Genomic DNA, 20,868 nt, shown 5'->3' with positions numbered 1-20,868 from the left:
ATATAAATTGGAAAGATTGGAAGTAGAAAACTTTGATTTAAGCCGGTGACCTAAACATGAGTGATCTCTCAGTGGACAGTCACTATTGATTCTAGGGAAAGTCCTGACTGTACTGTAAAAGCCTAGCCGAGATTTCAATCTTCCTTATTTTTCCCTTTGAAATTACAGCTGATGAACCTCAGGATTAAAGGGTGGGCTCAGTTCCGCGCACACTGTGTCTCACCTAAAAAATCCGATGCGCAGGCTGGAAGGTGGAAAGACCTTCCCCGGTTCTTCGTTCGCGAAGAGACTGGCCATTACAGCTGAGATACACATGTTTGTACAAATGCATTATGTGAGGAGTACGGACATTCAGAATCTGTAGTTAGGTGTCACCTCTGTCTATCATAATTTACTTACAGCATTTCCCTCTATAACAAGCATGAGTATCTCTTCTCCTCCTGCTGTGTCACACCCTTGCTGAGTTCTCTTTCCTAAGAGTTTAGTGAAAAGGGGATTTTCAAGCCACTTTCTCTTGCAGTTCTGAGAGCTAGGTGCCCATGGTTTCTGTGGACAGAAAAGAACAGAGAGATGCCTTGAGCAAAGGCAGAGCATGGGAAGGGGTGGGATTCACTGCTGGATGTCTGGAGTAGCTGAGGTATGGGGTGGTAATATTCTTTACTACCCCAACAATGAATTATTATTCTGTAATAATAATATGTTATTGTGTTTATTTTTTTATTCAACATTTCATTACAAAACTTTGGTTTAGCACCATGCCAGGTACTTGATTCGATTTCCACTGAGCTCAACAGAAAGCAAACATTTTTAACACTGTGTGAGAATGGGAAAACTCAGTGTTACTGATTTAGATTTAACATTAAGCAGTGATAAAAGTTGTAATCTATCAATACTGAAGGTATTTGAAATGTTGTAATTTAATAAGAACACTAGGAAAAGTCAGTTTATTTTCTTGTAATAGTTTCAGACTATAATATCTTTTTTTAAATGTGTTATATTGGATTATTGTGTTATATTATGGTATAGGAATAAAACATGAATTATTCAAACTCTCCTTTTTTGTTTCTGAACTAGCTGTTTCTAGTGTTTGTATTGTTTCTTTTTTTTTTAATACATCACCATTACAACACTCTCAAATAGAAGGAATAGAATTTCTTTCTGCACACCTTTGAGAAAACTGCAACAAGGAAAATTGCATTGATTCTTTTTCCCTCATGTGTGAAAAATGGGCAGTTAGTATAACTAAAGTAAATAGATGTCCAGTTTGGTAGTCCTGGGGTTTCCCCATCTACTTACTCCAAAACTTCCTTATAAACTGGAAGTGATTTCAAGCCAGAATGCCATTTGCAGTGTGAAAATAGAAGCATGGAAAAAGACAAAACTATTAAATACTAGCCTGAAAAGTTGAAGTATTTCTGAAATGTGTTGTTTTATAGAACGTTCTGCATTTTATTTTTTCTCCTACTTTGTCAGTACAGTCAGCACATCGAATCCTGCACCGCTAAGAACATTTGCCACCCAGTGGCAGGAAGAAGATAGTAATCTACTTGTGTATCCATACTGAAAATATTAGCAGAAAATATTCTGTGCTTGAAATGGGAAACTGTATGGCATTTTCACTGACTGTTGGCCCGATGTTTGATGTTGCAGGACGGATGGTCACAGTATCACTTTGTAGCCTCATCTTCAACAATAGAAAGGGATCGGCAAAGACCGTACTCTTCATCACGCACGCCCTCCATCTCTCCCGTGCGCATGTCTCCTAACAACCGCTCAGGTAAGAGCAGGTTTTCAGGACTGAAGTAAAGACAGAGGTAATGCATCACTGTCGTTTTTCTTCTTTCAACCACGTCACTGACATCTGGATTTGTTGTTGACTGTGGTGGAGGGGCACAAAGCATATTCTTTACTCTTATCCGAATTGTCTGTTCAAAACAGGATCTTTTAAAATTTTGTTTTATTTTATTTTATTATTAGCACCTTTTAAAGTTTTACAGCAGAAAGAATATTCCAGAACTTTTGATTATGAATTCTCATGAAGTGCTTTCAGGATTACCTGACTACATCTCAGGGCAATGGTGTCCATTAGTAGCACAAGGAAATTCTGTAACTCACTTTGCTAGTCATGAAAGCCACTGTGTTGTTTATGACCATTCTGAACACTTAGCAGAAGTTGAAGGATCCACATTACTTTTTGTCAGCTTTTATTCTGGGTATGTGTGCATATGTGCATACATACGTTTATCACTGTCTGATGAACAAACACATCTTCCTTGGTATCATTTCTGTTGATAATACCATATCCATTTCTGACATTGAACCAATTGACTGTGCCAAGAACTTTGGTGGCCAGTACTTTCTTCTCTGAAGAAAGTAAGTTTCTCCAAAGAAGAAAGAAGAAAGTAAGATATGTAAGTTTCACAAAAGTTTGGCTACAGGTCTTCACGTAAAATTGACAGCATATTTACACCAGCTATTATCAACTCAATGAATCTCAACTTATGCAATAGTGTAAATTAATTTTTCTATTCAGAAATTAGGTAATCTTCCCCTCAGCTTATTCTAAGGTAGAACATAACCTTGGTTAGGTAAAGCCATTCACAGTGAAAAACTTTTAACATAGAGTGTAACTGTCAGTCTTTCAGTGTGCTTTTTTGCTACCTGTTCAATCAAATGCTATCATTCCAAAGGTACAGCAAGAGTTCAGGATTAAAATTGTTCAAACCTATTATTGCCATTAGCATTGTGACATAGTTTGGGTTTTAAGAAAATTGTTGTCTTAATTATCTAGAAGCTGCATTTTAGTCCTGCAGGACAACCACAGAGGAGGTATGAAAATGTAGCCAGAAGTACAGTGAAAGCTGCTATTTTGTTTTCAAAATCTGTCATTGCACAAGTCCATAAAGGACTGCTGCTCCTTTTTTTTCTTCTCCAAAATCTCATTTTGACTGTAAGTGCAAGGTACTTGAAATTTCTGGCCCTGACATCTTAGTTTTGTCTCTTGCCAGAACTGTCTCCTCACTTCTGTTGCTCTAAATTTTTGGATGAAATTTTACTGCCATCATCAGTTATTATAAGACTGGAAAAGGACAAATAATAGTGGCTGGTTATGCAGGAAGAGGAGACCATATCATTGTGTACTGGTCAGCTCAATGTCATTCTAGAAAATTGGTGGAACAAATAATCACCCCTGAGGTAGTATGAACATAAGATACTACTTAACTCTGGGAGTATCTATTTTTAAATAGTAATATAAGTTACTGTGTGTCTGGTAGTATCCATATCAAATAATGTGATGGTTCGGACTTGGCTCCCTGCCAAATGCCCAACCCCCCAATAGTAGCCCCTCTCTTCCCCCCCTTTCTACTTCCCCCAGGGAAAAGGAAAAAAAAACTATGCAAATTGAAGAACCCGAAAACCAAGGTAGTTATATAAAAAATGTATTTTATGTATATTATAGTTAAAATGCTATGTACACAGCAAACGGGAATCCAAACACCCCCTGAAGGGATAGGGAAAGGGGAAAAAGGAACAAAAGGAAACAAAAAGGGACACCAAAGAGATATGCGCAGCCAAACACGAGAACCAGTAAAATAACTAGTAAAACAAATCTCACCACATCCCTTAGAAAGAAACAGGATTGACACACACACGGCCGGCACTCCCCAAGCCTCCACATGGCAGGTCAGTGGGTGCTGCAGGCCTCAGCCTTAGATAAGCGAGACCAATGCAGGGAGCCACTGTTCCCGAACTTTGGTGGAAGAGAAGAAGAATGAAGGCCGCTCCTCCCTTCTTATTTATACCACAATTTACGTAAAAATCATATGGAATGCTGGGAACACTGCCCCTTCCTTGGTTACAAACTGGTAACCAGGGAAGGCCTAGATTAAAACCACCACAAATAAAAACATTGATTCAATACCGTTTGTTCTTGTTAAATCCACCCGAGTGCCTGCTACAACATACTTAAAGCACTTTGTGGAAAGAATAGTCAGTAAGTACAATTTACTGTAATCAATAAGACTCTTTCACAAAATGTTTTTATAGGTAAGCTAGGCCAAGCTAGCAAACAGTTCACAAAATGTCATGTGTGGTAATGGCATGATTGAAAACCATTCACAAAGAAAGGGGATTGCTTATTGCCAAAATAGAAGAATGCTTTGCTTGGAGGTTTGCCTGGGTCCAGTACTTTTCAGTGGTTTCAATAATGACCCAGATAATATGCAAAAGATGCCTGTTAGCTTTGTGGGTGGCATAAACCTGGGAGAAACTCATGTTCTTTGAAGGGCATTATTGAAATTCAGTCTGATCCTGAGAAATTGGAGATAATGTTTAAAGGGGAAAAAAAAAAAATCCAGTCCTTTACAAATAAAGGAGAATATCTGGCTGGATAAAGGTTCTTTAGAAATGATTTAGGGATTTTTGTCAGTTGCACACATGAATTGGAAGATGGAGAAATCAGGATATGAAAATGTAGTTGTTTAACTCAAGTAAGAGACATGAGATGGGGACAGGGGAAAGAGGCACACACCAAGTATTCAAGCACATAAGAGCCAGCTATGAAGAGAAACGGCATGAACTTTTTTCTACTTCCATAGCAGACAAATGGAAATAATGAGCAACAAGGAGTCAGGCTAGACATGGGGGAACATTTCCTAACAGTGGGGAAAGAAAGCACTGGAACAGACTGCGTGGAGCAGTTACGTGATCTCTGTCATTAGAGATCTTTAGCTTTAGATTAAAATCTGTAAAGAATTATTTTGTTATACTGGATCCTACCTTGGGGTAAAGAGTTGAAGTAAATGAACTCATAACATCCCATCCATGCATAGGACTTGGTGATAGCGTGCTTAAACTTGAGTAGCAAGCTCTGTATTCTTTTATCTTCCCTTTAAGAATAAGAGAGAAGACCATGATATCAGCTTTCAGTCTAGTATCAACCAATGATTTTATGTTTGCTTCCAGTAAAAACTCTGAAAGAGGGGGCTTCTGTATCTTAAGGCTTGCCTAAAAGCAGTTGTCCTCCCATGGGAAGAGAGAGATAATTCCCACAGGGAACAGAGAGAGATGGTTTTTCATGTATCAGATAATTTTGTTCAAAACACCAGAGTGTTTAAAATCATTACCAGAGTATGTGAAACTAAATGTGTCCCTCTGTTAGCAGCTTTTTCAAGGTTTGCATTCTGGTTTGTTCCCCATTACGCTCAATCTGCCATGAGCTGATTTGGTAGTTTAATGTCATGATTCTTTATATCTGCTGGATTATCAGCTTTAGATTTACAGCGCTATTGACAAACAGTTTAAAAGCAATCCTCAGTTCTAATGGCTTCATAAAAAAACATCTCCTGCATTTGCTCTGTAAATATAGAGGCCAGGGCCAGCACAACCAATTGAAGCAGAATTCAACATTTCTGGTGCTTTCCTACTCCTTAGTTTAGTACAAATGCTTCACCATTTCTTAACTAAAAATGTAACAGAGTTTAGAGATGCTGAAAAATGCAGTTCAGGGTCAAGCTTCACAAATGAGTTTGTCTCCCATTTTTAAGTATTTTCTTTTCCTTCTTTTTAAACAAAGACATTGTTTCTGCTTTTGAGGTTCTTTTGACACTGCAAATATCTGTGTGGAGACAGGGGAGTGTGTGGAAGAACCAGCATTTTAGTTATTTTGTGCGACTGTGCCCTCACAAGGCTCGGGGGGTGCTCTGCCACTCACCCTGTACTCCTTCTCGTGCCCTCCGCAACAAGAAAAGTGCACTTTATCTACCAGCACCTAAATAGATTGAAGTCAGTTTTGAAAACCATTACTTTTTACCTTTACGTTTTTCCTGTTCCTAAACATCACAAGCTCTAAGGCTTCATGATTGGTGCCACTGATCACCTTCACATTCTCCAGTGCTTGAGACTTGAGTATAAAACCCAATTCTCCTCCTCACCACTTCTACTTTCCTCCTTTTAGCCATACCATGAGAACAGATGATAAAGGATTTTGTTTTAATAAAAATAGGTTAAAGTAGCAGTTGTTGTTTTAATGGCAGTTGTTCATATATAGATATTTAAAGACAGAAATTGAGTTACCTAAAGGGTTAGATGTTCTTTGCTACATGTTTTCTATGAAAAAAACACCCTTCCTTTATTTGCTTTCCTTCACCATTAGAATAATTTAATTGGTTTGGGTTTTTTTTGAGAGAAAAGCGAAAAACCCATTTTATAAGCGTTTTTCCACACAGTTGAAAGTTAACAGTCTTTTCAACAGAAATAAGGTAACCCTTTTGAGCAAAAAAAATTGAAGGGCTTGTACCAGAAAGTTTTGACAAGTTAAAGAAATTGAAAACCAAAAGAATGAAAAAAAATATTGTTGTACTTTTTTTCATAATAATTGTTTTAGACATTGGACATAAGTGAAAAAAAAATAAAACATTCAGAGAGAAAATTATGTTTGCAGTTGATTGTCCAATAAATACATTTGCCTTGCACTTGAAATAACACCGCCTTTTCTTTTCCTCCATAATGTGATAGTGTTTCTTCAATGAGCTTTGTGTTAGAATGCTAAATGCAGTTACAAACTTTGCTAAAATGTTTGCTCTAAAGTTAAACACTACATTCAGTCATACATGGTAAAAAAAAAGAAAATCCATTTTTGTCATCCAGCAAGTGCCCCAGCCTCACCTCGGGAAATGATCAGCCTAAAAGAAAGAAAAACAGACTATGAATCAACTGGAACCAACGCCACTTACCATGGAAACAAGGGAGAACACACTTCTAGGAAAGACACCATGACAGGTGAGATTATGCTTGCATAGCATGTGTAAAAATCATCTGTGATAGACCACCAATTTTATAGGCTTAGCTGGGTTTACTGGAAAAGAGTCAACCTGCTTTGGTTGATTCCAAAGTTTTAGCCACCCTGAGAAATACAAGTGAAGATATATTTGAATGAATACAATGCAATGCGAAAATTATGTGTAAAGATGGTGTTTTTTTCACAGAAGAGAGGCTCTAAACAAAATTTTACTTATCTTTTTCAGTTTTACATTTGTTTTCATTTCAGAAGGAAATTGGTTGATCACTTGAATTAACTGGTATAGTTGAGCATGTGCAGTGATCCCTAGCATCTGTCTTTTGCAGGAAATGGCTTTCTGGGATCAGTTAGCTTATTTTGCACATCAGTCATTCCTAGGAAATTTGTGCCTGTTCATAAGGTCTATCCATGTTACTTTCTCAGCTGGGCTGATTTAAATGCAGTAATTTTCTTTGTATGTTGTGGCATCTGTTGCAGGTTTCATTGAAGGCTTCTTTTCCCCGGTGAGCTCATTAACCTGTTAGCATTTCAGTAATTAGAAAATTTTGAGTGCTTTGCCGAGTGCTGCACCTCTTCATGAATTCTCTTGCAAAATGCATGTTGGTCTCCATCACCACTGTACAAGGCTGATATAATCATTATTGAACATTTTGTTACATTTATATAGTGCTGGGCATCATGGTGTCCTCTTCTCCAAATGCTGCTTCAGGGCAAGCAAAAAAAATCACAGCGAGGAGTCACTCTGCACTTTCTGAATGCCTGTTACCTTCTCCCAAGCCCTCTGCAGAGGTCTTCCACAGAGGCCAAATGGGCTTCCTTTGTGTTCCTCTGCTCACTGGGGACACCAGGAACATGCTGATTCAGCATCACACCATCCATACTAGCTTTCAAGACTGTATTCAGGATATGAAGATACTCATTCTGCATCTACTGTGTCATATGTGATTGTGCAAGCAGAACCTGAAGGCCAGACTTGGAATTTGTGTGAAAATGCAATATGGAACATTAATTAGCATGAAAGTGAAAATCTGAAGAGACAAATGACAGTTAAGAGCATCTGGAAAACACAGGAATTAGGAGTGTCCTGAGTGGCTTCTGCAGGGTACTACGGGGGAGTGCAGAAGATTCAGTCAAGGTACTGCATTTTATGTATCTGTAATGTTTTGAGTGTTTCACAGTCACTACACAAGGTAGTTCTCTAAAACACTTGAGTGGTCCTTACTTGTCTGATTATGGAGGACAGGACTGCAGTTCTTTCAGCTATTTGTCCAGGACCCATGAAGGGTGAATCTCAGGAATAACAGCATCAGGCTGAAAAGGAAAATGCAGAAACATTAGTATTTTTTTCTAGCTGTATTTGCAAATTCAGACTAGCAAATTATATCAGAACGCTCACCAAAAGGAGAGTCTCCATGTTGAAAATTTGTGTTTCCTTGCAGATAGTCTTGTCTCACTCTATACATTAAAAATGAGCTTTTCATTTTCCCCACCCCTTTTCATTTTGTTTTTTTATTGTAGGGTTTTTCTTCTCTTGTTCCTGTTTCTCTTGTTTCCTTTCTCTTACAATATAATTTTCAGATTATGAGGTTTCTACTACTCCAGCAACCTTTGCTCCCCTTTGATATTTGCATTGTGTTTTCCTTTAATATCGCCTTGTTTTGTCTGTTTCTACTGATTATTTGGATGGGCTTTTAATAAGGAAACTTGAAACTCTCAGGATCACGCCCAGCTATCAGCTGTCTTTCCAGCTACTGAGCTCAGTGAGGAAAAAAAAACACCAAATTTGAATCAAAAAGTATAATAATATTTCACAGGACCAATGTACAAATAAGTATGGAATTAACAAATAACTCTCTCTCTCTTTCAGATCACCAAATCTCTACTCATTTGACCTAAGCTCCAATTAAGCGCCATTTTAAGAACAAAAGAAAATCACAGAAGGAGTCTTGCTCATCAACATTCAACATGACACTTGTGTAACTTAATTGTAGCTCATTAAATAATAAACATTTGATTGAAGAACAATATAAAATCAGTGTTTGTGATTTTTGTGAGATTTTTACTTTACTGAATGGCCTCATATAAGTTCATGTAGCAAGTTCATTGCAATGTGTGTTTCCTTTTGTACATCAGACAGTGCATTGCAGCTGATACATTCACTTAGATGGGACTTAGACTAATGTTTTTTCACGTTTCACCTGGCATATACTGATTTTGATCTGCTCTTCTATTTTTTTGACAAGCTGATGTATTACACAGAGCTTTCTTTGACTTATGGATTTACACAGAATGTAGAGCCACAGCTCTAGTTCCAATTTATCCATGACTGTCTCCATGCTCTTCTCCAAAGCTCTTCTCAGTTTATAGTTCAAAAATTTTATGACCTCTTAACTGGGAATGAAATGAAGGTATTTTGATGGATTTTCAAAGTAGAAATGTTGGCTTCCTGCCATTGTGGGGAGTTGTCAGGAAACCTCTGGGAAAAATGAAGAAACCATGAAGTAAACATTTTAGCTGAAGATGATAACATATTGATTTCACAGGGATAGCTAAAAAACTAGAGGCACAATATCAAAGTTCTCATTGCCCTCTTCATAGGTTTATGAGGCCTTTCATATTTACTGTCCATTTTCTCCTCCTTGTAGATAATAATAAGCAATAATAAAATTTTGTCACCTAAAGTATATTTTTAACACAAAAACTGTTATATTCTGTTTCAAAAAAAAATTAAAACTATACATGCATATGATAATGTTATTTATACCATAGGGTTTTCCTTCAGAACAGGGAAGATAAGGTTCCTGTATACTGTCATGGGACTCCTTTGAAGTTTCTTTTACTTTCTTAGTTCCCTCACTGAACTAATGTGTGCATTGTAGTCTGCACACTGTGTCTTCACTTCCAGCTGCAGAAAAACCTTCTGATTAGTTTATTTTTCTTTTGGTTGCAAAGAATCAACCATCAATACTTTTGTTATTTAAACTTACTGGCAAGTCCCTGCACATTGAGAACACAAACAACCACCACTGAGTGTTACAATAGCTACAGGTGCTCAGGCTACTTGAACTTATTATTACTTTATGAAACCATAATACGCTGTAACCTTTTTCATGACCTTACATCATTTGTCCATGTGTAGGAAGACGCCAGTGATAGTGACAGTCAGTGATTTCTGTTGCCTAAGATTTGTGAGGCACGGAAGTATTTTCCTTTACTGTCTTGAAATAAATTTTATAAAATGGACACCTGCTGCTCATAGCAGAAAAAGCAGGTTATGCAATACCAGAGGAGGATGACTACCTGGCCAGCTGAGCTTTCCTTTCTTGTTATCAGTTTGCGTTTCTGAGGGCAAAAGGCTAGTGTCTTGCTATTTCAAAGTGTCTGTAAATGTGTTTAGAATAAATACTTACAAAATTTGAAAGCTGAATGTTACACCATGAATCAAGTGACTGGGACATATGAAGATGACTTTGGTCAGTGACATTTTTATCACATAAACCACCAAGTAACATAATTTTCAAAGCTGTTTTCAGCTTTAAAGAAGACTACTGTGAGGAACTATATGAATTTTTTTTTTTAATGTATATCACCTTGAAAACTGCCCAGGGGAAAGAAAGAAAGGTATTTTTCTGTAATGTTCTTTATGCAATGCAACCACAAAGTACTGCAGGTTGATAACAGTACTCATTTTAGGACTCTCTCAATCTTGCCTAGTAAAAGATATGTCTTCAGTACTATCATGTACAGATATTTAGATACCGCATAAAATATATACATAAACACTCACACTGATCACTGCTCAGTTAATTTCATCTGCAGCTACAGTTCTCACATCTCTGCAAAGAAGTGTGGCTGCAAGAAAGTCTCCATCTCTTACTCCTTTTACTCCTTTTCCTTCTCTTGCCGTGCTTTAAAATTATTTAATTAGCCTCTCTTTCTGTCTGTTTTAAAACTTTATTATGATGGTGCATATACAATATTAATGGGGCAAATCAGATACTAACCACACAATATCTGCCTATTCATCTAGCTCGTTCTCTCCTTTCTTTTATATCTACTCTCTGCTTTTGAGCAGCAAGAGTCAACTGCTCAGTGAAGCATGGCAGAGCAGAAATGGAGGTCCCAGGGATGCCACCTGCATGTTCAGAAGTAGGTACTGGAGCAGGGCTGCATGCACTGCTGGCAGCTACATTGCTTCGCTTACATTTTCTGCAGAAACAGAATTATGTCAACCTCCAAGCTAGCCTAAGCCAAGATTTCTTATTCTTGAACTCTTGGCATTTATTTTCAAGCACTTTATGTCTCATGGTTTTTATTACATTAGGAAAAGAATACTAGCTTGTAAACTTGTGATTTTGCATCCACATCACTGCAGTGAAATCAGCAACGCCGAGCTTGCAGCAGTTTTCTTAAGCTGATATTATTCATTTTCCATTGCAGAATATGTGATCTGGGAGACCATGAATCTTCCATCCGGCATGTGACATTTGTGAGCGTATCAGTGCAAATGTCACAGGAGTGCACTGGACAGCTCTGCACCAACTCTGTACCATTTCTGGTTTTATCATAGTCATGGCTGTTAGCAGCACATATGTACCATATGCCTTTTTATTTATCTGTGTGGAAAGGTCATGATTCCCCTCTTAAAGTCTCTCTGACTGCCTGCAGGAACAACAAATGAATTAGCATGGGTCAAGTTTGCTGTTTTTCATCAGATTCTTCGTAAAACCCTCAGATGTTGCACCTTATACCAGTCTTTTACTTGCATGAAATTTGCTTGCAGGAAACATCAAACCTGCTCATCTTGCCATTTATGTACATGAAAACAAGGTGGTTACAAGTTCTTCCTCCATCTGTAGCAGTCCAACACACTGAAAGTCACTTTCATCTTTTTTCAAGAACTAGGACTTCACAAAATGAGTATCTTCACAAAATGGGTATCCTTAGATCATGAGAAGAGGAATTTGTATAATGCAACTTCTATTAGCACTTTGTGGGGCAAGCAATAAAAGCAGGGAAAAAAGCATAAAAAAATGATATCAAGGAAAGACCTGGCAGTTGTACTACTGATAGTCATGCTATTGTGAGATGCACCAGAAAGAGCAATGCTGATGTGAACTCCTAAATACCAATGGCCTCCAGAGATCTTCTTCATTTCCTACATAGGACTATGCACTTTTTTTAGTAATTGCATCCAGCCCTGCAACAGTCAAGAGTTTTTTTCACCCCTATCAATTAATGGTTATGAAGTGAAAAATCTCTTTTTCCAGCTGTTAAGAGCTTATCACTCCACCATATAAGCCCTGTCTTTATCCTGTTTTCACAAACATGCTGGAAATCTTTAACATCATCATCTGAGATCTGAAAAGAAACAACGTGGAGCAGTGCTGACAAAAATTATACCCTGGAATTGCAGGTGTGAAGACCAAAATTGGCATATTCCAGTCAACTTTGACTGAAGGCCGTGCCATTCCTTTTTCAGAAGAGGTGCAGAGATGAGGGGAAAGGTAGAGGCAGTTTTACATGCAGGGGTCCATGCTAGCACATTGCCAAAGGAAAAAAGACTGTTTATACCTGCAGTAACTGTGGTTCTTCTAATGTTGTGACTAGCATGGATCCCATAGCCAGCTTTCAGCTCTGATGCTCAGTCCCTGCCCTCAGAGGTACCTCCAGGTTTTATACCATTGCAAAGACATAAGAGAAGTCACAATCAACATGTTTCAGTTCCATTGATGACTCTGATTGACAACTACTGAATTTTTACTTTCAGGCCTGTACTTTTGTAGTAAGAGTCCTCATGACAGCATCCAATCATTGCTTATAATGTCTGGAAAGTTAATAATGGTTTAATAGTGTGCAGCAGCCACACAAAAGGCTGCCTTCATGGTCTTTCAACTACGAGAAATGGCTACAATCTTTCAAGTACTACCAGCAAAGTAAGCTTCAGCTAGATAGTCAAATCATAATAGTGATCAGTGAAGTCAGCGTTGCAAGGAAAACTCTTAGCTTTTTGTGAGGGTTTTTTTGGGACAGAGTGGGAAATAAATTTTTTCAAAACTATGCGTTTTTATCCTCCTTGTCTTTAGAATTATTTTGCATTTCAAACTCTTATCTCAGTTTTGTCTGTGCATTTCAGTAGTAGGATATCTGAGAAGAAAGTGACAGAAGTGATAGTAGTCGTGGATTTGAGAACCCCTTGGCCAGACCTCTTCAGTATAGCTACATATTATTTTTTTGCCTAACTCCTTTTTCTCTTGCATTTAATCAGTTTTTACATGAATAATTTCATGAAGCAGCAAAATCACTAATATATTAATTAATAATTAGTAATCCACATCATCCAACTGAAGTGAAAGAACTGAAGGAGCTGAAATGGTTTTCAATCTCAATATTTACAAGTGCTACCTGTTTAGTATATGTGTGATATAGAATCCCATCTCTAACCTGAAATATATTATTGAATGATAGCCGTATATGAAATTATTTTGTTGATTTATATATATATATGAAGCACCCAAGATTGATATGAACGTGACATAGAGCCTGTTACCATTAATAAATGTATACCAAGGACATGCATGTGCACCAAAGCAAAGATGATGACTGTGTAGTGGGAGGAAAAGAGAACTCTGCCAATGCTTTTAAAGACTTTGGTGTGTGGGAAACAGACACTGTATGATGTATTTATTGAAGCCTTAAGAATTCACTTTGAGGCCAAAGAGGTATGTTTGGTAAACCTGCTTTTTCCTTCCTTTTTTTCTCTCTCCAGCTCAGAACACTGGAATCTCAACTTTGTACAGGAATTCGTATGGTGCGCCTGCTGAAGATATCAAACATAACCAGGTAAGTATAGAGACTAAAATGTTACCATTCCAGATGGCAAAAGACTGGTGCAGCATCTTATATGGAAATGAAGAAAAATATCACAAATTTAAAAAATCACATACAAACAGACTTCTTCCTGTAGATTTTTTTCTGCTATGCTCAAATTAAACACCTGTGTTTGAATACATGAGATGAAATGGAGGTCCTGAAGGTCCTGTACACCTTGATAGCACTACTAGAAATAGAAACTAGAGCAGTTATGCTCACTTGTGCAGTTCTAATATTAGGCCCAACCTTGTAAGATCACTCACTGTTAAAGGTAGTGAACTTAAGCAATCTTTTGTACTGTGTGCATAGAGTCCAATATAGGCATGTTTTGAACAAATATTGCAGAATTTAGGCCATAACAGTGCAACTGTTCCTGTCGTCTTGGAGCAGTCTTGCAGAGTCAGCAGGATCCTCAAAGTCTTCTGACATCAGTGCCTGAGAATCAATATTCCCAGTGATGACATTGTGAGGATTGACAGGCTACATCATTTTGCAATCACAAGGTCTGCCCAGACTTTGAGAGGTGGCATAAAGTGAAAGATAGTCTCCTAAGATGGTCAGCATCTGTTTATACATTTCATATTTTAATAAAGTCCCAGCTATAAAAACAGAGATTCAGTAGGGCTGTGTGAAAAAAGTTTTATGGCAACATTAGGTTAGGGAACCATCTGAGATTTTTTTTTCTGCATATCATAAACATTTGAGCTTCAAGGCAACTAGCTGGAATGTACAACAACACAAGATTGTCAACTTGAAGTGTTGAGGAGGTGGTAATATGGTTCTGCTTAACAGTAGCATTAAGAACCCATTTCAGGGCACTTTGCTTGACATTTTCTCATGTCACTGTCCTGAAGACTGTATGGTTCTTAAGGGTACAGTGTCACCTGCCCCCTAAATCTCACTTCTGTCAAAGACAGATGCAAAATGTTTAGCATTTTTGGGGTGTATGTTGCTTCCATTCAAATTCTTCAAGGCTGAGTTTTGGTTACCAATCTCTGCGTTATATAGCTGCACGTTATACATAGATTGTAGCTATGAAAGTAACTATAAGCTATGCTGCTTTAACTACTTTTGACATCAAGCAGTATCTTTAGCAGCAATAATATTAAATATTACATAATAATAATTGAATAATAATAATAATAATACTGCACATAAGGAAATTAAATGACAAGGCAGAGCTGTGGAATTAATTCCAGCTTTGTATTTCAAGCACAATGAACATAAAGAAGATTTACTCCTTCCATCCTGTTGCCCACAATAAGTTGTATCTAACAAGCTGTGGGTGTGGCTGTCTTTCAGGTTTCAACACAGCCAGTTCCACAGGAGCCCAGCAGAAAAGATTATGAACCATATCAACCATTTCAGAATTCAACAAGAAACTATGATGAGTCCTTCTTTGAGGACCAAGTGCATCATCGTCCACCTGCAAGTGAATACAACATGCACCTGGGACTAAAGTCAACTGGCAACTACGTCGACTTCTATTCAGCTGCTCGTCCCTATAGTGAACTTAACTATGAAACAAGCCACTATCCAGCCTCTCCCGACTCCTGGGTTTGAGACTTAGGCAGATACAAAAGCTCCAGGAACTGTGCATGTGCATGCATACCACAAGACATTTTTTTTCCTGCAAATTTAGTTTGTTAAAGCCTGTTCCATAGGAAGGCACAGATAACAAGTATGGAAAAAATTAAGAGATTTTTTTTAGAAGGCTAAAAGATATGAAGGCTAAACCTGGGAGTAATTAGAAAGAAATATATATATACATATATATATTTTACAGTGTGGGGCAACTCTACTGTTGGCCTGTAGATCTAAAGTTCAGTGCTGTATATTGAATGTGGCTGAAGGAAGGAGGAAGAACATGACAGTGGATGTGGGTCAAGAGTTAAGCACAAGTTACTGAGCAGCATACGTACTTTATGGGGAACAGCTTCTCACACTTTGTTTAATATCCTCATTCATTGTGAATCTAGGCTTCAAGTTGCATTTGGGGTTTCCTCTGTACAGCAAGATATTTCTTGCCTTTTGTTAATGCATTGTTGTAAAGTATTTGATGTACATTACAGATAAAAAAGAGGTGCATTGTGTATATTACACCAATGCCACAGTGTTTCTTCATCTATGGTTCTAAATATTGCTTCAATTTCAAATTTTGAAAGATGTATGAATTTCCAGTTTTTGTTTTCTTTTCCCCGGTGCGTTTTAACAAAAAAAAAAAAATCAAAAAAAAAAAAAAAGTCAAAAAACAAAAAGGAATATTTAGCAGTATTGTTTGTTCTGATATGTGAATTTGTTTGTGGCAACTAAAAAAAAAGGCATTCAGCAATTTCTGACAATTAACATTCATCATTCCACACTCCTTGTCAACGAAGTGCTTTTTCACTGCCTAAAATTTTAGATGTAGATATTTGAAATAGATTTTTTTCATTTATACCAGTTTTCTTTATGATGATACAGTGTTAAAAGAAAATAAATTACAACTGATCTGTCATCCATATTTGCTAAGAATGTCTATTTCCAAGAACCTACCATACAAATACACATTCTTACTTGTGTGTGTCCACGTATGCATAGTATTCTGTGTGCGTGTATTTGAGTGTGTGTTTGCGTGGCATAAGACTTCTTTCCATCCGATGTTATCCTTGTTAAGCTTCAATTTTTGTTTGATTTTCAGTTCTTTTAAACAGTGGAAACTCCAGTATGTGCTTTCCCTTACTCGCTTTTGTAACCATTGATAGCAATTCAACACTGTTAGACCACATGCTTACAGAAGACAGAGTAACCAATTTTTTTTCACAGACTTCGTCACCCCTAGGAGCCATTTTCATTAAAATAGCATCTCTTGATCTTCTCTTGAGGAAATTTCATTACTCTCCAGCCACCAACCAGTAAGTGCTCAAGGAAGGCAGAGTTTGATCTTGCCATCTCCCCAAGGGAATGGAAAACAAAGACCCAACAGACTTAAGTCTGGACTTCTCAAACTCTTTTAGACTACAAAAGGGTCCAGTTCCTGAACCATTAGGACAATCATTTATTTTAACCCATACCAAAAAGAAAATCCAATACCCAGAAGACATTCCTCAAATACTGAAATAAAGACCATTTCTGTGCATTTAAAGTAAAATTCTAAAAAATGTAAGGGACAGAATGTTTTTAATTTCATTTAAAAAGAAGAGAAAAGCTATCTAGGCTAGGAGGCCAGAAGAACCGGCATATTCATTTTAGCTCTTGTGATTTTGAAAGGAAAGAAAAGAATCAAGCATTTTCTAATTTTTGTGATTCAGACAACAGTTCAGCATACAGTTTTCAGAGTTTAAGACCCACCACAAATGGAGTAGTTTTAAATTGCTTAAATTGCAAATAAGGAATTTGTTTTAGGTTGCAAACATTTCTGTGATTAGTCATTGTAATAGTCTTAACATCACCTGGCACACTTCTGGCTGTGCACAGGGGGAGAAGTCTCTCGCTCTATAGGATGCAGCCTGAGTAGTTCACGCAGGGTATTGTGATGTAGAAATGATTTATCAGTAATCTAGGACTATAGTTTAATCTTTTTGGCAGCTTTTCCCAGTGTACGATATGTAACCTTTGCTCTTTGTAGTAAACAGAGGGAAAAAAATCGCATGCAAAAAAATTTTTAAAAAATTTAAGAAAGGGTGGGTGGGAGGGGCACAGTGGGCCAGATGTATAGTGAGGTAGATAAAAATACTATTCATAGTTTTGGACACAGGTTGTTTATATTTTATTTATTACATTGATTTTAATAAGTGACATTTGCAGTGCTCTTTTGAACAAAGCACATTTTCAGTATAAAAACTTTTTTTTAATAAAGAATGTCACTCGCAACTGGAAGTTCTTCTTGACTGCCTGATAAACACCAGGCTGGTACAGTTCTCCAGACACAAGTTTGCCAACAGGCTAAGGGGATGCATTGTTCTGTTTGAAGTTCTTAGGACGGGAGGTTATTGTAAGTTGAATATATATCCATTCTTCAAACTACTGAAATGCCCACATTGCCCTCTTTCAGCTCCTCTTAGGAATTACTTGGAGTCAAATGTTGACCATTGCTCAAGTGAGAGATTCTGGATCGATGATGTGGCATAAAATACCTTTTGTCTGTACTTTGTGTTGGTTTGTTTCCATTCTTCTGTAGTGGCAAGTGCTCAGACTGATAACATTCACTCTTGCTGTACTGAGTTTTGAGAAGGTGTTGAATTACCTGGCTTCTTTTCCAGGCTTGGAAATCCAACACTACAGCCATACTGAGCAAGATATAAATGATGCATTCTTTTTAATATTGAGGAAAGTATCATTATCTATTGCTGTTCCCTTCATTCTTGTACTAGATCACACACATAAATAGAGAAGAAACAAAACTGTTCCCAAAAAATGTATAAAATGAAATTGATGTACTGTAAAATGTTGGATTTTTTTTTTAACAAGCTTCGTATTAGAATCTTGTTCAGCTGTGTAGAGCTATATAAATCTCACTGTTTTATTAAATGCTGTTTATGGTCTGGAAGGAATGGTTAACCTATCTCAAGATTAACAAATTTGCACTAACATGAGCAATATTAATTTGAAAAAAAAAATAATTCAATATTTAAAAGATGAACTATGATTTTAAAGGTATATTAACACTGAAAGTACATTTTGACAAGTAACATATTTAAGCCCAAAATATAAATGGTTATGTCAGATAACACAAAAGAACTATAATACTATAGATTGAGAAAAAAATGTGTTTCACTGTACATGTTGCTAACATGTACAAAGACAAACTCATATTGACGTATTTTCTATTAATAAATCCTACTGTATTGTGGAGAATCGCTGGTCATAGTGCACTATGTTTAAACTCAGAAGTTGATTCCATAGATTGATGCCTAGCTTCACCCACCAAACAAATCCTTGTCATTTATGTATTTTAAATATTAATCAGCTTACTTTCAGCTCTCAAGTCCTTCACTGCCTCCTCCCTCTCCACCAGGTTAATGACCACAACCTACTCTACAACAACCAGCCAAGGGGAAAGGTATTTTTGAGAACACCCAGCTCACTCCTAATTATGGCTGCAAGTGCTCAGCTGCCACCACTTGCATAGAGTTTATCTACACTTGTAAAAAACCCTGAAAACCTCAAGGCTGGTGCCACTGGTTAGGAATATGCTGTAAAAAATATGATCTTGGCCACAGGTTATGTAGACCACAGACAAGAAACAAAGAGTGAAACATTGATTTACTTGTGCATTGCTGGGAATCCCAGCATGTAGTGTATGTAAAGGCTCGGGAATAATTGTTTCCTGTAGTAACATCTTGCCAGGGAGACTTACAACTCAAATCAGAAATGCTGACTTAAATTTTTATATCTTGGCACAGCACAGACTGTACAAGCCAGTGCACTGTAAGGGAGGCCTCCTCAGTTCCTCCATCACTGTTACTCATCCTCTCCTGCCTGCAGGCAGAAAGAGATGAGTTTATTGTTATTGTTTGCATTATGGGGAGGAGCAGGAGAGATGGGTACAGCAATCCAAAGTGGAAGGAGGAAACAAAGGGCATAAAAATACTTGGGAGTTTGCGCATGAAGACTGATGTACACCCAAAATTTCTAACAGTAAATGGACCCAACAAGAGATTTTATGCACCAAGATCATCAAATATTACCAAGAAGTTAATGAAATGAACATTTAATAGCAGCAATGTGATGCACATGAAGCTTTATGCTGGAGAAGTGGGAGGGAGCAGCATAGGGAAGTCACAGGTCAGTGTCAGGCACTTCCAGCTTCAACCAGCAGATGTTGGTCATGTGGGCAGAGACTGCTTACTGCTGTGAAAGAAAGGAGGGAGGGATGAGACTCTTGATAAAAAACTTTAGGTCCAAGCCTTTCAGACTGGGTCGAAACAACACTTTTTGCAAACCTGCCCCCTTGCCCTGTCATCCTCAGTGGCAGGGTGTGGTCTCCCAAACAGATACACAGGCATGGTGAACATGGAGGCAATCCCATCAAGGACCCAGCTTGCCAGGCCCTTTACTCTCAGCTGGGTTATACGTGGTACAGGTGAGTGTCTGATGGCCACTCATGCTGAATGCTGCCAGGGCCAAATCTGGGCTGTCGAGCTGCTGCAGCCACTTCAAGTTTGAAGCCCAGCGTTTTCCGTGGAGGACAGATGGGCACCAACATCTGCTGAAGAACTGTGCTATCCTGGCTCTTTTCCAGGGAACTAGATAGTTTTTAAATAGTGACCTAAAACCACTTTCAGACATTTGGGCTGAGAGATTTGATTTTCATCTCCAGACAAGGAGATTGAAGGCTGCCACTGATACCTGTAATGAGAGGGGCATTCTCACCTTCCAGGCTGTTCTAAAAGACAAGTGAGAAAAGCCATGACTATTGCACATCTTTTCATAACCTGGGTTAGGAGCACTTGCTTCTAACTCATGTTCCAGTATTCTAGGGTCAAACCAAACAGCTCCATATAATACAAGCATTTCAAGTTCTCCCCCTCTAATGCTCCCCCTGGGTTTTGCACCATCTCAACTGGGACACATTGGTCAAAAGAGTGGCATACCACAGTCCTCTGCAAGTCCAGCAAGGCACATGCATGGGTACTAGTGCTAGTTGGGTACAGTACTCTAGGAAGACACCACGTCAATGCGTTATTCTTAAACCTAATTCTCAATCAAACTCACTGTAGTATTTTTAACGCAATTTTAAAAGCAGTTTCCTTTCTCTGTGAGCATTTGTATTGCTTTACCAGAAGAAAGTGCATGCTAAACTCTTGCAACATCATAGAATCAGATGGGTTGGAAAGGACCTCTGAGATTATCAAGTCCAACCCTTGATCCACTACCATCGTCATTACTAGACCATGGCACTCAGTGCCACATCCAGTCTCTTTTTAAAAACCTCCAGGGACGGAGAATCCACCACTTCCCTGGGCAGCCCATTCCAATGCCTGATTACCCTCTCTGTAAAGAATTTCTTCCTGATATCCAACCTAAACTTCCCCTGGGCAGCCCATTCCAATGCCTGATTACCCTCTCTGTAAAGAATTTCTTCCTGATATCCAACCTAAACTTCCCCTACCCTCTTGTCTTACTGATAGCTGCCTGGGAGAAGAAACCAACCCCCACCCGGCTACAACCTCCTGTCAGGTAGTTGTAGAGAGTTATGAGGTCTCCCCTGAACC

General features: G+C 38.0%; 1 protein-coding gene across 13 annotated transcripts in view; it reads left to right on the top strand.

Moving 5' to 3' along the window:
* Nucleotides 1–16,173, top strand: part of CTNND2 (catenin delta 2) — a 644,208-nt gene extending 628,035 nt beyond the window's left edge. For 11 of the 13 annotated variants that reach the window (XM_027889023.1, XM_027889022.1, XM_027889020.1 and 8 more), the window contains 4 exons: nucleotides 1,651–1,777; nucleotides 6,649–6,780; nucleotides 13,569–13,642; nucleotides 14,975–16,173. In XM_027889023.1, the coding sequence (XP_027744824.1) occupies nucleotides 1,651–1,777; nucleotides 6,649–6,780; nucleotides 13,569–13,642; nucleotides 14,975–15,235 (594 nt within the window). In that variant the 3' untranslated portion in view covers nucleotides 15,236–16,173. Of the gene's footprint in view, nucleotides 1–1,650; nucleotides 1,778–6,648; nucleotides 6,781–7,466; nucleotides 9,452–13,568; nucleotides 13,643–14,974 lie in introns of those variants that run through there. The other 2 variants (XR_003571787.1, XM_027889021.1) reach the window with 2 other exon arrangements.
* The last annotated feature ends 4,695 nt before the right edge of the window (nucleotides 16,174–20,868 follow it).

Source organism: Empidonax traillii, unplaced genomic scaffold (genome assembly GCF_003031625.1).
Source record: "Empidonax traillii isolate 1590-97213 ecotype Southwest subspecies unplaced genomic scaffold, ASM303162v1 scaffold249:size1902748, whole genome shotgun sequence".
NCBI classification, from domain to species: Eukaryota; Metazoa; Chordata; class Aves; order Passeriformes; family Tyrannidae; genus Empidonax; species Empidonax traillii.
The sequence above is the reverse complement of the archived record's forward strand: the minus strand, read 5'-3'. Positions and strand labels throughout refer to the sequence as shown.